Genomic DNA, 17,250 nt, shown 5'->3' with positions numbered 1-17,250 from the left:
GTGTTAGAGATAAAAAATAGATTCTGTTTCACTGATTTCTGGGTTATGGATTCAAATCAAACATATACTAGAGAAAAGTTAAGGCTACTGGTTAAAATCTATGTAAAACAGGGATTCAAAATGTTCCAGGGGCTGGGTGTGTTGGTGCAAGCCTGTAATCTCAGTTCCTGAAAAGGCTGAGGAAGATGTATCAAAAGTTCAAAGCCAGCCTTAGCAAAAATGAGGTGCTAAGAAACTCAGTGAGATCTTGTCTCTAAATAAAGTAAAAAAAAAAAAAAAAAAGAAAAAAACCCTTGGGGATGTCTCTTAGTAGTGAAGTGTTCCTGAGTTCAATCTCCAATATCCCCCATAAAAAATGTTCCAGGGGGCTGGGGCTGGGGCTCAGTGGTAGCTCACTTGTCTGGCACATGTGAGGCACTGGGTTCAAGTCTCAGCTCCACATATAAGTAAATAAAATATAGATCTATCAACAACTAAGAATATATATATTTTAAATAATGTACCGAGTTATTGACATGGACTTTGATCTAATTTGCTGTGTACTTTAGCCCGTAAAATTGAAATTGGCCAGGCATGGTGGTGCATGCTTATAATATCAGCTGTTTACAAGACTGAAACATAACGAACATGAATTCAAAACTAGTCTCAGCAATGGTGAGGCACTAAGCAACTCAAACCCTGTCTCTAAGTAAAATACAAAATAAGGGTAGGAATGTAGCTCAGTGGTAGAGAGCCCCTGACTTCAATCCCTGGTCTCCCCCCCCACCCCACCCCCCCACCCCCCACTCCCCCCACCCCACCCCCCCACCCCCCCACCCCCCCACCCCCCACTCCCCCCACCCCACCCCCCCACCCCCCCACCCCCCCACCCCCCCCTCCAAAAAAAAAAATGAGGCTGAGTAAATAGCTCAGCTTGTAGAGTGCTTGCCTTCTAAGCATGAGGCCCTGGGGTCAATCCCCAGTACAGAGAGAGAGAGATTGAACTTGCATGTAATTTAAATTCAAGTTAGTCCACTTTTATTTTTCCTGCCACACCAGGCAGGAAAAGAGTTTCCTGAAATGTTTGGAATGTTTCTGTGGGTTATTTATTTATTTATTTTTGTGGTGCTGAGGATCCAACCCAGGACCTTTCACGTGCTAGGTGAATGCTCTATAGCTCAGCCACAATCCCAGCCCCTTCTGTGGGTTATTTTAATAAAATGGTCTGGCTATAAATAAGTAAACAAACAAATACATTAATAAATAAATAAAACATCAATTGATGACCCATTATAGTTTTTAAAATTTATCAATTAGGACACATAAACCTCATTTAGGAGAGATTCATTATTTTTAATGTCACCTAATTTTATTCTGCTTTCTTCTCATGATGTGAAAATCTCAGAATGATAAATTAAACTCTTTTAAAAATGTCCTTCATTTCTTGTAGAAAAACATAAATGATGCATCCAATTGAAATAAAACATGAAAAAATAATGATTGATAATGCTGAAAGTGGAGTTCTGAGAGGAACCAAAATTTCTCAGTTTGCCAATTGCATCTGGGTGCTTGTCTCATAAATTTTGAAGAAAAAAAAATCTAAGAAATAGATTTCCCACTATGTGATATGAGGAATGTTACCAGGAAAAAAACAAAACAACAACAACAACAAAAAAAAAACTCATCTTGATGTGCCATCTTAGAAGTTTACTAATGGTTTTGGGCAGAACACAGAGCATAATGCATTTAGAATAGGCTTTGGAAAAGGCATCCTGACTACCACAGGGGTTCACTTTCATTCTTTCAGTGACCAATTCTTTTATCTTCAAATTCAATCAGGAATCACCCCTGGGACAAAGGACTTTGTTGAAGGTGTTCCCACAGTGGGCTTCAAGGTTTTTTACATTTGAAATAGGCCTTAATGGTGCTCATTGACATATCTTTCAGTTAGGGGGTCAGGTGTGTTTGAGTGAGACCCATTATCCGCATTACATGGTTTATTATACTATCTATTCTATTTTATACTTATTCACTGTGAACCGAGAAACCTAGTTTTGGATATGTGAACAGAGAGCTAGAAAACTAGGGGTTTATTCTGAGACCTATGGAGAGCTAAACTGAAGTTCTGGATTTCAGATGTTTGTTCTGGATTTGAGATACTGCTTCCCCTACATTTAAAAATCTCAGGACTCTGGAAGAGAATGAGTTAAAAGCCAGCATCATCAAATTTGTGAGGCCCTAAGAAATTCAAAGGGACCCTGTCTCTAAATAAAAATATTTTAAAAAGGGGTGGGAATGTGAATCAGTGGATGAACACCTCTGAGTTGAATTTCTGCTACCAAAAAGATAACAACACACAAACAAACAAACAAACAAACCCTTATGAGTAACAAGCCCTAAAATCAACAGCCTATCTCATGCATGAGTACAACAAATGGATTTGGGGTCCTCTCCTGATAATTATCTCAGTCTTCACTATGCAATCTGAGTCATGCTGGACTCATGGGACATGGAAGCCCACAAAGGGCTTTAGAAAGAAGCTGAAAACACCATACAATTATGGAACAAAATGCCCAGGATTTCAACTGCTGATCTAAGCCTCACTAGACTAGTAAGAGGGAGGTGAAGGCTAAGCTGCCCCACAGACACCCTCTGGCCACAAGACTCTGGAGAGGACCAGGAGGAGTCCCTAGCCACCACTGCCAGTTTCCACCATTGCCACTCCTGTCAGCCTTAAGCCAACTTCCTACGTAGTCTCAAGATAACAAGGCACACTTACCATTTCCTGGCTTTCAGGGTTCTCAGCGGTCTCCCTGTGGTTTGTTTTCAGCTTCTCCATAGCACAGAAACCTGGGCTCCGGATCCAGGACAGAAAGCCTAAAAAAGATTGAAAAAATGGCCGGCTCCAGACGCGAAGGGAACAGAAGTTTGTGGAAGCCCGCCCCCTCATCACCGGCTGCAGGCGGATTGGACAGTTCTCGCCTAAGAGACTGATTGGCCAAGGCTTCAGGCACTGCCTCCAACCTGAGCCAAGTGGGCGCAGAATCAAAGTCTGAATGACAGGCTGCTCCATTGTCACTGCTAAAAGACCGCAAACCAGGGGCTGGGGATGTGGTTCAGGCGGTAACGCTCTCACCTGGCATGCGCGAGACCTGGGTTTGATCCTCGCCACGACCTGCAAACAAACGTACTCTACCTGCAGAAATACAGTCTCTCGCTTTTTTTTTTTTCTTTATTAAAAAAAAAAAGTCTACAGATCAGGGCTGAGGATATAGCTTAGTCAGTAGAGTGCCTTTTTTGCTTATATAAGGTCATGGATTCAATGCCCTGCACTACACACATACACTCCCGCCAAAAAAAATGAATTAAGTAAAGGATTTTGGGGCCTAGGGTTATGGTTCAGTGGTAGAGTGCTTCCCTAGCATGCGAGAGCTACTGGGTTGAACACCCAGCACCACATTAAAAAGCCAACCAACAAACAAACTACTAATGGTAGTGTGTCCATCTACAACAAAAAATATTCAAGAAACAATAAAGACTGTGTATTGGACTTGTGCACCCTGACTACAGAACCCATAAACACTTTTTATAAATAATATTTACATATTTGTCTTCAGACAGTGTTTAAAATTCTCCTGTGATGGCTTTCCAAGTAATTTATTTTACAGGTATGTTTCACAACCCTGAAATCCCCCACATCTCACTTATTATTATTATTATTATTATTATTATTATTATTATTTGATGTCCTGTTAATTGCATTAAATGCCTCTGTATGAGGTTATTTTAAGGTAAAGTTTTCTCCCAATAATAGGACCTAGCCCAGAGAGAAGTGTACTGACACTTATAACTGTTTATAAGGTTAAAGCAATTAGTGAATAAATATTCATTTTTTTATGAAAATGATATCACAATTACTTTAACATTTTTTTAAATTTTTCTGGTTTTTGTCTCATAAAAAAAAAAACAAAAACAGTTTGAGCTATAAACTCATTAGCAATGTCCTTATATCCTTTTCACCCAAAAAAGTGACTCACAGATATACTTCAAATTATTCAGACTCATAAATTTTGGATCCTTTATTTTAACTAGTGAAGTCTAAAGATTTTCTTTTTATTTTCACCTTCAAATGAAGCCCACTTTTTATAACTTTCTTGTTGTGTAACTGACCTTTAATATTCTGCATATTTTACCCCCATTCTGATCACTTTGGACTACTGATGTTTTGATGGAGGGGATCTCAAAGTGGTCATGCACAAGGTAGAAAATGGATACAGTAAAATATAAGACTAGTGATTGCTGAGTATGTAGATTTTGCTATACAAAACACGTATTGGTGGACTATATGGGGGGAGGGAGAAAAAGAGCAATGAAAAAAAAGAAGAAAAACTTGAACAGTAGAGGGGTTTAGATGCTACAAGTCTACAATGATAGCGTGACTATAGAGGGTTCTTGGAAGCAACAATAAAATTTGAGGGGAAAGAAAAAGTAATTTTTTGCACAGTACCCAAGGGAGAGAGCCAGGTGAATGGGTTCTGTGTTCAACTCTTCCCACCTAGAAGAGGAATTTATAGTTCATAGGGTATGTCTCAGCAAGTAGTAAAACACCATTTCTATGTACCTTTACACTTTTTCATGGCTACAAGCTGACTTTGACAATTCCAGTCACATTACATCTTTGTACTTGTTAGTTATTCATTAATTAATTAATTCACTACATTATTTATTTGTTTTTTATTTTTTTTAATATTTATTTTTTAGTTTTTGGTGGACACAACATTTTTATTTGTATGTGGTGCTGAGGATCAAACCGGGCCGCACACATGCCATGCGAGCGTGCTACCGCTTGAGCCACATCCGCAGCCCTATTTGTTTTTTATTAATTCACTTTTTCTTTAGTTGTCATTGTTTTTACATTACTGGTGATTACATAATTGCATAAATATTCTGAATTTTGACTTTTTGTTAAATATTGTTTTATGTGTTTATTCATACATTTACTTTTCATTGAAATGTTTTTCCTTTGCCAAGCCTTATTTATATTATACCTCAATCTTGATTTATGAAGACTACATAAAATCACATTATTCCAAATAACTCAAGGTTTTGTCATCTTGGCAGAACCCTAATCACCCGCTAAAGTTGACCCAGTCTGGATCAACTAAAAGTTGTGTCAAAACTCCTCTTTTTTTTTCTTATGCACACTTTAATAAAGAATTCCTCTCTCACTTTTATATTTTGGAGAGCAGACCAACTTCCCAAGCAGTAGTTAATAACCTAGATGAGTTTTCCAACTAGCTCACTATTACTTTGAAATTATTTACATCCTTGACACTAAGAGTATCACTGATTACTTTTTTTTTATTTTTGCAAGATCCCTCTCTCTCTCTCTCTCTCTCTCTCTCTCTCTCTCTCTCTCTCTCATATGACAAATTGAAATTAGATATGCTTTTTTACTAAGAAACACTCTCAGCCTTTAATAAATTATTCTATAAAGAAAAAGGGTTTTGCTGATTTTCTTAGACCCTCACTAAGTTGCTGAGGCTGGATGACTTTAATGTTATAGAAGTGTGCATTATATATATTCACTTTTGCTTTACTATTACACAATAATAGTAAAGGAAAAGTGAATGAAAAAAATGAAATGAATAAATAAATAAATAAATAAACAAAACAGATAAAAAAAGTACACAGATTTTATGTGACTGGAATTATCAAATGTTGATTGTGGCCATATAAATTTGTAAAGCTACTTGTAAATGGTTTTATACTACCTACTGAAACATACTCTGAATTATCAATTCCACTTCGAGGTGGGAAGAAATAAACACATAACCCATTCATTTGACTCTTTCCCTTGGGGACTGTGCCAGAGTTGCTTTCTTCTTTCACTTCTACCTTATTTCTGCCTCCAAAGAAACTACCCCTTACCCTCATACTAGCATTGATCCACCATTAGACTTTTTAAATCTGAACTCTTGAGCTGGTCATTCTTTCCCTCTTTCCTTCACAGCACTTTTTTTTCTCTACCCATACCTATTCCACCAATACTTTTTCATTAATACTCACTACTACATACTCAGCATCTATCATCTCACATCCTGACCCATCCCTGTTCTGCCTTTTCCATGAATCACTTTGAGATCCCCTCCACCCAGATATCAATAGTCCAGAGTAAGGTCAGGCTAGGGTGTTATATATGCAGGTTTTTAGAAGTCATTTACATAACAATAAGCTTATTAAAATTGGAATGTATTTTATCTGAGGTTAAAAAAGAAAATCTACAGACTGCACTGTTAAACTGAAGTGTCTAAAATTCATTAATCTCAATAATTTGGAAAAAGAAATTCTATAAAAAGGAGAATAAAGAAAAGAACATAATACATAAAAGTGACAAATTTGAAGACACACCAAGTGTATATATCAAAGAGTGTCATATATTGGTGCTTTCAAATGACAAATTAATTTGAAATAAATGTGGTTAATGGGAGATGTAGTAATCATTTATTAATTATATATAATGGTAGTACACATGTACATGTACAAAATTCATCTCATATAATTATGAGTATTCATTGCAAAAAATTAACTCTACAGTATTTTTTTTAAAATTTTGCTGACAAGACCATAAATACCTACATCTAGTTTTATGTATTACAAAATGTTCAGGATACATTTTGTACTTTATAAAGTTTACAACTGACCAACAGACCTTGATTTTCAATTTTTAAAAGGAGTAGTATTTATTTTCAGTTAGAACATAATGCCATCATTTACCTTTAATTTTTAATTATTTTTAAATTATACATGACAGCAGAATGCATTACAATTCTTATTACACATATAGAGCACAATTTTTCATTTCTCTGGTTTAATACAAATTATATTTACATGAATTCACCTCTTTATTCATGTACTTTATATAATAATATATATCATATTCCACCATCATATCTAACCCCATGATCCCTCCCATCACCTCCCAACCCCCAAAATGTCATTTTTATACACACTGATGTATGCTATGAAGTTATAGAAAAGAGTATATACCTTATAACTATATGAACAGATAAAGTTTTGTAACTAATACATAGCATAATAATAATAATAATAATAATAATAATAATAATAATAATAACCTTGCCATTTAGACATTAATAAATTATACATCTGGCACTACTGACATCTTTTCCAAAAAAAAAAAAAATGACATCTTTTACCAAAAAAAGGAAGGGTTATTTGTGGGGGAAAATGGTATTCTATGCTTTCTTAATATCAAGAATAAATTATTTTCAGAAGTGATATATATTTCAAAATAAAAATAAAATAGAACCAGGTTCCATGGCACACACCTCTAATCCCATTGGGTTGTGCGGCTAAGGCACGATAATCCTGAGTTTAAACCAGCCTCATAAACTTAGCAAGGCCCTAAGCAACTATATGTGACCCAATCACTGTGTGCCCCTGATTTAAAATTCCAGTAAGAAACAATAACAACAAAAAGAATACAAAGTATAGATGAGGACACAAAATTAATTATCATGAACTAAAGATGGAGTAGAAATTGCTGTTATTTCATCATGAAAACTGTTTATATATAGATGAAATACTCCTCACCAAGCAGCTTAGTCCTGTAGAAATTATAATATGTGTGTACAATGACAGTGTACAGTTATGTGGTAGCGTAAATCTAGAGCTATACTTGTCAATACAGTGGAAATCTGGAGCCTAGGAGGAAAGAGGAGGTGATTCAGAAAAATAAAAATAATAAAGTTTGAGAAAGATTGGTTTCTAGAGCCCAGAAAGATTTTTGGTTTAATTAGAGAACAAAATACCACATAAGTATTATACTGAAGTTACATCTGTTAAATACATCACATGTATAATGGCTTTCAAGGAAAATATGTGGAACTTATCACAAACTAAATAAAAATTTACAAAGGCACATAAAATACCATGTACGTAAATAAAACTAATCATTACAAAGACCACTATTTTAACTCAATTTAATATACAATATTTTCCTATCAAAATTTTAGCATGTTTTTCTTTAAATACAAGAAGAGAGCTGGATGTGTTGGTGCACAATTATAATCCCAGCACCTTGGGAGGCTGAGACAGGTGTATTGTGAGCTCAAAGCCAGCATCAGCAAAAGTGAGGCCCTAAGCAACTCAGTGAGACACCGTCTCTAAATGTCATACAAAATAGGTTTGGGGATGTGGCTCAATTCCCTTGAGTTTAATTCCAAGTAGCAAATAAAAGAAAAGAAGGGACCAAAAAAAAAATTATCTTAGAAATAAAATATATGTAAAATACCCCAAAACCTTTAATAAAAAAACAAATAATATAGTTATTGTTATGAGACACACTTAATATATATTATGAAACTATATTGCAATAATGCAGACCAATAAATCATAATATTAATCAAATCTGAAACCATATGTAGATCAATAGTATTGTTAAGAGCAATAGAAAGGCGTATGTAAAACTGATCATATAAAAAATAACTTTAGACGTGAATGAATGAATCTATCCAACCTAAAGTTAGAATTGGGACCTAGTGGCAAAGTTCACTGTTAGAGTGTGTATGCAGAATTTGCAAGATACTCAGTTCCAACCTTAGCAACACTATAAAAAGCAAATATTAAGAGGGAATGATGTTGAAAATAAAGCAGAATATTAAATGAGACACTGTCCCTCCATCTTTAGATACATTTAAGAAAAAACTACTATGAGTGTCTCTTTGGCAAAATCATGGATATTAGTCCTGTCTTAAGAAATGTACCACATTTGGGACAAAATCCCCAATTACCATCATCACCTCTAGTGAACAGAAATGTGAGAGAGGGGTTGAGGATGTAGCTCAGTTTTTAGAGTGCTTGACTTGTATGTACAAGGCCCTGGGTTCAATCTCTAGCACCACAAAAGAAAAAAAAAAAAGAAGGAAATATGAAAGAAATGATACCAAAAAAATGTGGTGATATCTAGGAGCCATAAAAGCCTTCACAAGTGTTTCATCAGCTGTGACCAAGACACAAAAATACCCAAATATCCAGATTGTCAACTTATCACAAAAAAAAAAAAAAAAAAATCTGCCAGCATATTTTCCCAACTGCTATTGCTGACAGATGAAGTTCACTCTAGCTTGTATTATAGGTGACATAGGGAGGAATCCAGTAAACTACTCTTAGCTTGAGTGAGATCTTAGCACTTCCTGAATCTTGCCCCAACCCTGATACACTAGTAATGAGGCCAGAACTACCAATTCCTCCTAGAAAAAATTTTTGGTTTTTTTTTTGTGGGTGTGTGTATGTGTGTATTGAATGTTTCAAATTTAACATATTGTGTTTATAATACTATGTCCCTGATACACTAGTAATAATGCCAGAACTACCAATTGTTCCTAGAAAGTTTTTTTTTTTTTTTTTTTTTTGTGTGTGTGTGTGTGTGGATGTGTGTACTGAATGTCTCAACTTTAACATATTTTGTTTACATTACTATGTCCTGAAGTTCCAAACTCTGGAACAAAAGGTGACTGAGCTTATGTAGATTTCAAACAAATGAATTTACATTCTTTTCCCAGCACTTTTATGAACTATGATACCAAACAGTAGTTCAAAAAGGAGGTTGAAAACCAATGATCCCTGTTTATTTCAACAAATCTTTACAGAATTGTCCTACATTGGCTACTTCATATAAACTTTCCACAGGGATAAAATGCATCAGTCAAAGAGATTTTCTGTAGCCTGGGCAGTGTTGTTGAAAAGGTTATTATAATAATATGAAAGAGCTAGGTGTGGTGGTAAATATACTAGTGGCTGGAGAGGCTGAGTCAGGAGGATTGTGATTTGAAAGACAGCCTTAACAACATAGCAAGGCTATAAGCAACTTAGTGAGATATTAGTGATAAATCACCTGTCTCAAAAAAAGGGGGGGGGGCTGGGGACATAAGCACCCCCGGAGTTCAATTCCTACCACCAAACCATACCAAACCAACCAAATACCTGAAAGATAGTAGAGACTCCAGAGTATATGTGTATATGTATGGATAAAAATTTTGGTTACAATATAAAGTTAATAAAGATACTTTTGAAAAAACTATCATGGTTCTTTTTTTTAAGAGAGAGAGAGAGAGAAAGAGAGAGACAGAGAGAATTTCAGTATTTATTTATTCATTTTAGTTTTTGGCAGATACAAAAATCTTTATTTGTATGTGGTGCTGAGGATCAAACCTGGGCCGCACGCATGCCAGGCGAGCACGCAACCGCTTTAGCCACATCCCCAGCCCCTATCATGGTTCTTAAGAGCTCAAAATAAAAGTGTCATATAATCCACTAATAATTTTTTTTTTAAAAGCAGGGTATTATTGTGAATGTCTGTACTCTCAGTGGCTCTGGAGGATGAAACAGGAGGAGCTTAAATGCAAGACCAGCCTCAGAAACTTGGCAATGGCTTAAGCGACTCAGTGATATCCTGTCTTATTAAAAAAAAAAAAAATAGGGATGTAACACAGTGGATAAGTGCCTAAATAAATAAAAATAAATAACAATTCTTGGTTTAAAAAATGCCCTATAACCCAGTAATTATAATTCTGGATATATATCTAAAGAAATTGGGACATTTTTGTTAAAGACATTACCTTATTTCCATTTTTTAAAAATTTTTTAATATTCTTTTTTTAGTTATTGGCGGACACAACATCTTTGTTTGTACGTGGTGCTGAGAATCGAACCCGGGCCGCACGCATGCCAGGCGAGTGTGATACCACTTGAACCACATCCCCAGCCCCTCACCTTGATACTTTAAAAAATTATTTCCTGGTCTCTAAGGGCTTCAAGTCTAGAGGGAATTAAGATGAAAGTTCCTGGGTAACCCATTTTCCTCCATCTGACTCTCAGCTTGACTGGCTATAGGTGTGGGCTGTGCTCGCTGGAGATTCGGAGTGCAGCTTGAGTATACTGATGCCACCAGCCTGGGAACACATCCACTCATTCAAGAAACTCTCACTAAACCCTTTTTTCTTTTTTAACTTTCTCAGCTATGGGCAACTTGAGGGAAAGAAGTTTCTTCCTTGTCTTAGCAACTATTTACCTAGCCCAGGTGCCTACAGGGACTGGTAATTCTAAAGAAATGAGGAAAACAGCTTATCAAATCCTGAAGCTGGATTTCTCTGGTACCTTAGAAGGCACAATGACCTGAGAAAACAATCCACATGGAATAAACTCACAAAGAATGAACACAGAAGCAAGGACACCAAGTTCACAACATAATGGTACTAACACCACACAGATGTTTGTGTACTAAGTCTGAAAGGACAGAACATGAACTATGAGAAATGTCATACCAAGCTCTCACCATAGGGTCATTTTTACTTTCCCAACAAAGCACACTTTCAAGTAAGATCATAATGTCTGTTTTACAACTGAAGAAGTGGATGAATTCACTCCACTCCACTCCAAAAAACAAGGATAATTACATTAATGGGGGGTGGGGGTGGGGTTCCAAGAACTAAAGAAAAAGCACAAGCAAAACCAAATTATAATCACACGTGACAAGGACTTCCTGCTGGATAATAATATTTTAATCTGAGACTGAGTATAGACTTCAATGTATTGTGACACCCAAGTTTGCAGTTCATTTTGATGATTCATCCTGATTCTTTGAAGTAATCAGGGCTGCTCTGCATGTATTTGTGAATCCCTCAGAGCCTCAACATACATGTAAGTGCACTTGAGAGATCTTTGATCCCAACTTCCCTCCAAGCTCTGTCCTTTACAATGGTTTGCCCCAACACTCTATCTATGAAGCAGTCTGATCTGTAGGAGCAAACCAGACTCATTCAGAATTCTGCTCTGCCATTTTCCCAATTTGACCTTGGGGAGACATGAAGACGGACCCTCCTGTGATCAGAAATCAGCTCCACACTGAAAGCACTCCATGTCCTGCCCTAGCCCCACTCTATCCCTTATATGCTTCTACCATGATGCTCATCTATCTTATTCCAGTGATCTGTCAGACTCTTACCACCAAGGTCATTATCTCCCATTGTCACTGTCTCTCACTGTGGTTTAATAAATGTACTAGATAAATATTCTAGGCTAAGGAACTAAACAGAGAAAGAAAAAAGGATCTAGGTTGGATGAAGGCTTTGAGACAAGGAGGTGGAGTGAAGGTCAGTGAACGCAACACAAGATGAAAATTGAAATCTGCCAAATGACTCTCACCCTTAAAAATAAAAGCATTTTTTTCCTATAAATACATTAGGGAGGAGGTTCCTAATCCAAACATAACCCAGTAATTCATATCTGTTTTTCTAAATAAAATGATGCTGCTCCCTTATCTGTATTCAGTAAACAGAACAAGACTGTCTGGACCATCCATTTCCACTCTAGCTACATATAAAGGCCATTCCTGGGCCAAGAAAGTGGCATTTTTAAGGGACCCTGAGCTGCCTCGGAGAGTCCCTCTGGCCCCAGAGTCTGGAGAGAACCATGAGGAGCCCCTAGCCACAATCTCCAGTTTCCACCATTGCCTCTTCCACCAGCTTCAAACAACCTTTCTACCCAGTCCCAGGATAACAAGCACACTTACATTTCCTGGCTTTCAGGTTTCTTAACGTTTTCCCTGTGATTTGTTTTCAGCTTCTGTGTAGCAAAGAAACCTAGGCTCCTGATCCAGGACAGAAAGACTACAAAAAGATTGAAAGAATGGTGGGCTCCAGACTGGAAGAGAACACAAGATTGTGGAATCCCGCCCCCTCATCACTGGTCCTGTGAGGATTGGACAGTCCTCACCTAAGAGACTGGTTGGAAAAGGCTTCAGCACTTTCCCATTTTCATTGTTGAAAGATTAAGGATCAGAGTTGGGGATATAGCTTATTCAGTAGAGTGCTTGTTTTGCTTATTTAAGGTCATGGATTCAATTTCCTGCAACACATACACACACACACACACACACACACACACACACACACGCACACACGCGCACACACACACACACACACACAGAATAAGTGAAGGACTGTGGAGAAGGGGATTGTCATTAAGTGGTAGAGTGCTTTTCTAGTATGTGTGAGGTACTGGGTTGAACACCCAGCACCACATTAAAAAAAAAAAAAAAAGAAAAGAAACAAACAAACTAATAAGGATATTGTATCTATCTACAGCAACAAATAAAAATTCAAGAAAAAAAGGACTGTGTATTAGACTTGGGTACCCTCACTACTAATGTACCCATAAAACACACACACACACACACACACACACATACACACATATGTCTTCAGAGAGGGTATAAATTTTTCCTGTAATGTCTTTTCAAGTAACTTATATTATAGGTGTGCTTCACAAACCTAAAATCCCCTTACCCTTCTTCTTATTATTTTGAGTGGCTGTGAATTGCATTAAATGCCTTAGGTGTAGTTACTTTGAGGGAGAATTTCCTTCCAATAATAGGACCTAACCCAGACAGGAGTGCATTGACACTTATCACTGTATATAAGGTTAAAGCAATTTGTGATAAATATGTATATATTTTTATTTATGGAAATGATATCACAGTTAGTTTAAATTTTTATTTAACTTTTCTGCTCTCTGATCTTATGAAAAACAGCTTGAGGTTTAAACTCAGTAGCAATTTCCTTAGGCATCAATGTCCCAATATCTCTCACCCCTAAAAAGAGACTCACGAGTATAATTTTAAAGTTTTTACTATTCAAATTAAAACTGAAAAACAAAAGTCAGGCCCAGTGACATACACCTGCAATCCAAGTGGCTCAGAAGGTGGATGCAGGAGAACTGTGAATTCAATGTAACCTTCAGCAAAAAAGTAAGGCACTAAGAAACTCAGTAAGACCCTGTCCTTAAATGAAAAAGAAGGAGGAGGAGGAGGAAAAGAAGGAGAAGGAGGAGAAGTAAATAAGATCTTAAATAAACTGTAACTAAAAACACTATATTCAATATATTATCATGGCTTGACATTATGAATTTAGTAATACATACATGCACTTTTGGAAAACCATCTTAATATTCACTATTTACCTGAAGTCTCAGGCATATCTTCATTTACTGCATTCAAATTCCACATTGAGAGCTATGGATTCATTGACATCAGCAAGATGAAACGCCTGAACCACTCATTTTTATGTCCTAGGTGATGGAATACACTTCCTGGACATATTCTCAACAGGGCCAAAGAACAGGAGAGACAGTGCACATTGAGACTGCTGGCAGCTGCAACCCAGAACTGTACAAATGTGGGCATTGGTTCTCACTAGATTCTAAGAACAGATTCGTTCCCATTTCAGATCCCACATGGTAAACATAAAGAATTGGTGTCCCAGGAGGTGGATGGTGCCAGGTCTTCAGATTTTTCAATAGCCCAGACTCTACAATATAAATACATTAAAGGGAAACGTATTGGCAATTTTACCTTGACCCTAGAGGCAGGATTGAGATATTTGGCTTTTATAATTGTGCTAATATTCATACCAAATTTATAAGGTACTGGGAGAATATTTTTACAATTAAAGGCATATATGTCTATAAATATTTTTCTATAGTTCAATACAGTTTATAAAGAGAGTCAACAAAATTTTAATGAAGAAAAAATAAATCACTATCTATAAGATGATTGCTGTTTTTCATACAACCTCTGCACGTCATATGATTGAATCCTGGCATCCAGCCTATAGTGAATAAATTAACTAATTATCTGTCACTAATGAGTTAACTCATTCTAAAACTTATTAGCTCATATTTGGGATGGTCATCAATTTAGGCTTGGTTCACCCGAATATTTGCTGCATATGATTAGCTGATGGTTGGTAAGTACACTGAACTTTAGAGTGTAATCTGGCTGCCAATAAAACACCCTGATGTTTTTTCCCAAAATAACTCATGATTAAAAAAGTATTGTGGGCTTGTTCTCATGGAGGTAACAATGTTCTGAAAGTCAGAACAAACACATTCAAATGTTTTTTGACCAGATGCCTAATACTCTTTCATAGCCACAGCATTACATAATCCATAAAAAATAATAAGAGACCATATTCAATGCTTTGGAAACACATTCTACATTTTTCTAGAGAAGGAGTAAAAACATATCATCTACTTTCTGTATATAGAAGAAGCTGAAGAATTGTTACATGTTGGCATTTTATGATTATTGTACCTTTTATAATAGTTGAGGTTCACATAGGTGTTCAGTGTGAAAGAATATTTGCTAAGTCTCACGACTACTAAGTAACTTTACTGGAATTCAGGTTCAACTCTACCTTATCTCAAAGCCAAAACTCACCTCCTCTAGGCTACATGAATTATCAATATTTTCATAGTCTCTTGGATGTTTGATAGTGACACTTTATTCAAAAGAGCAGAATTTTTGTTTCTTTTGGACCAGAGATCTTATCCAGGGACATTTAAGCACAAAGTCACACCTCCAGCCCCATTTTATTTTATTTTACTTTTTTTGTACCAGGAATTGAAGCCAGGGGCACTTGACCCTGGGCCACATCCCCAGCCCTATTTTGTATTATACTTAGAGACAGAGTCTCACTGAGTTGTCTAGGGTCTCACTTTGGCTGAGGGTGACTTTGAATTTACCATCGTTTTTGGTTTGTTTGTTTGTTTGTTTGCTTTAGTATTTACTCAGTTGCTGAAGCTGGCCTTGAATGTGAAATCTCCCTGCCTAAATCTCCTGAGTCACTGAAATTATAGAAACACATCACCATACCGGTTCTTTTCAGTTCATACAAAGGCAGAATTGGGATGTCAAACAGAAAGAGAGCTGTGATAATCACCCCATCTGAAATGGTGCCTTATTTCCTAAGGTTTAAACATTGGACTTGTTTTGACACATAATGAGGAAGTATTATTTTAATCAGGAGTCTGTTGATTCTCATTTTATATATACAATTTGTTACAATGTAAAACTTGATTTAATTTGAAAACATAATTCATCCTGTAAAATTTCTGTGCTTTCTCTGCTCTCTGTTAGAACACTGGTTTCAATGCCTGTGCAAAATTATGATGAATTTACAGCTAGACAGAAGTCTATATAATAAATAAAATATTAATAGTATTAATTTTAATCATATTTTTGTTTCATATTTCTAACTTAGTTAGCAATATGAAGAATTGAACTCATAACTCCTCTATCACTGAGTTACACTCCCAGTTCTTTTTCTTCTTTGTTTTATGACAGGGTTTTTCTCAGTTGTCAAGGCTAATCTCAAACTTTTGATCCTCATGCATCAGAAACCTGTATTACCGGTATTGAAGTGCATGACCGTGTACATGGCTATTTTGTAACATTCTTAGAGTTGAGTATACAAACTCACCTAATGGTGCATGCCTATAAGTCTAGTTACTCCCAAGGATGAGGTACTTTCTTTTTCTTCTTTTTTTAAATTCATCCATGGTGACTAAGATGCAGATAATTGCTTTGAGAGAGCATACAGCACAAGCCTTAAGTCATAAACTGAAGGATTCATTTCTTGTGAATGATAAAAAAATATCAGATATATAATATTGTGTTGCATAATCACATGACATTTTGTTTGTTAACAGCAGCACAGTGATGAGTATGTAACATATACCTAGTTGTATATGTATTCTAGATGACTAAAATAATATTAGTATGGCTTCAGCACAAATGCTTTCTGAAGTTGCAGCCACAAAGCAACTGACCAATGATCATTTGCATGAATGATAAGCTCGTCTGGGTACCATCTGGAGGTAGCTTTTAGTAATTCTAGGCAGGGGTCTTGTGTTCTGGTCACATGAATTTGCAGCATATGTTGTTTTGGTCTGGGGATGAAGAACTCTGGCCTTCTTACTAAGGGATTATTACAGAAGACTTCAGATGTTTGGATTTCATGATGAGGGATCCTAAAAATATGGATTGTTGGTCAGGCCCAAGATGGCTATAGATATGCTGTCTTGCTGATGCTTCCAGCAGGTTGGTTTTTATTATGTATTCAAGGTAATAAACACCCTGATTCAGTATATGTATTCAAGGTCATAAATCTCTCTTTTTCAGCATGCATTCACTATGTAAAATTTTTGAATTTGACGTTCTTTTTTTGAGATATATATATATATATTCTATACAATGATGCAGGAGGCTATGGCCATCTCTGCATAAGCATGACTACTCTGCCTACTGTGCCTCATATATTTCAAATTCTAGAGACCCAACCCTTGCTTCCTGGATCTGATCTGCCACAAAGCAACTCGCGTAGTCTTTAGGATCTTTTGCAGGTGAGG

At 36.3% G+C, this 17,250-nt stretch overlaps 2 protein-coding genes across 2 annotated transcripts in view; one reads left to right on the top strand and one right to left on the bottom strand.

Annotated features, from left to right (window-relative positions):
* Window positions 1-2,875, bottom strand: part of LOC143401645 (uncharacterized) — a 31,568-nt gene extending 28,693 nt beyond the window's left edge. Inside the window, exon 1 of the mRNA XM_076859312.2 lies at window positions 2,759-2,875. Within this exon, the coding sequence (XP_076715427.2) occupies window positions 2,759-2,818 (60 nt within the window). The 5' untranslated portion in view covers window positions 2,819-2,875. The remainder of the gene's footprint in view (window positions 1-2,758) is intronic.
* LOC143401644 (uncharacterized) overlaps window positions 1-17,250 on the top strand; it is a 742,139-nt gene that overhangs the window by 269,592 nt on the left and 455,297 nt on the right. The window lies entirely within an intron of this gene.

Source organism: Callospermophilus lateralis, chromosome 6 (assembly GCF_048772815.1).
Source record: "Callospermophilus lateralis isolate mCalLat2 chromosome 6, mCalLat2.hap1, whole genome shotgun sequence".
Lineage (NCBI taxonomy): Eukaryota > Metazoa > Chordata > Mammalia > Rodentia > Sciuridae > Callospermophilus > Callospermophilus lateralis.
Note: the sequence above shows the minus strand (reverse complement) of the source record. Positions and strands in the feature narration are given on the sequence as shown.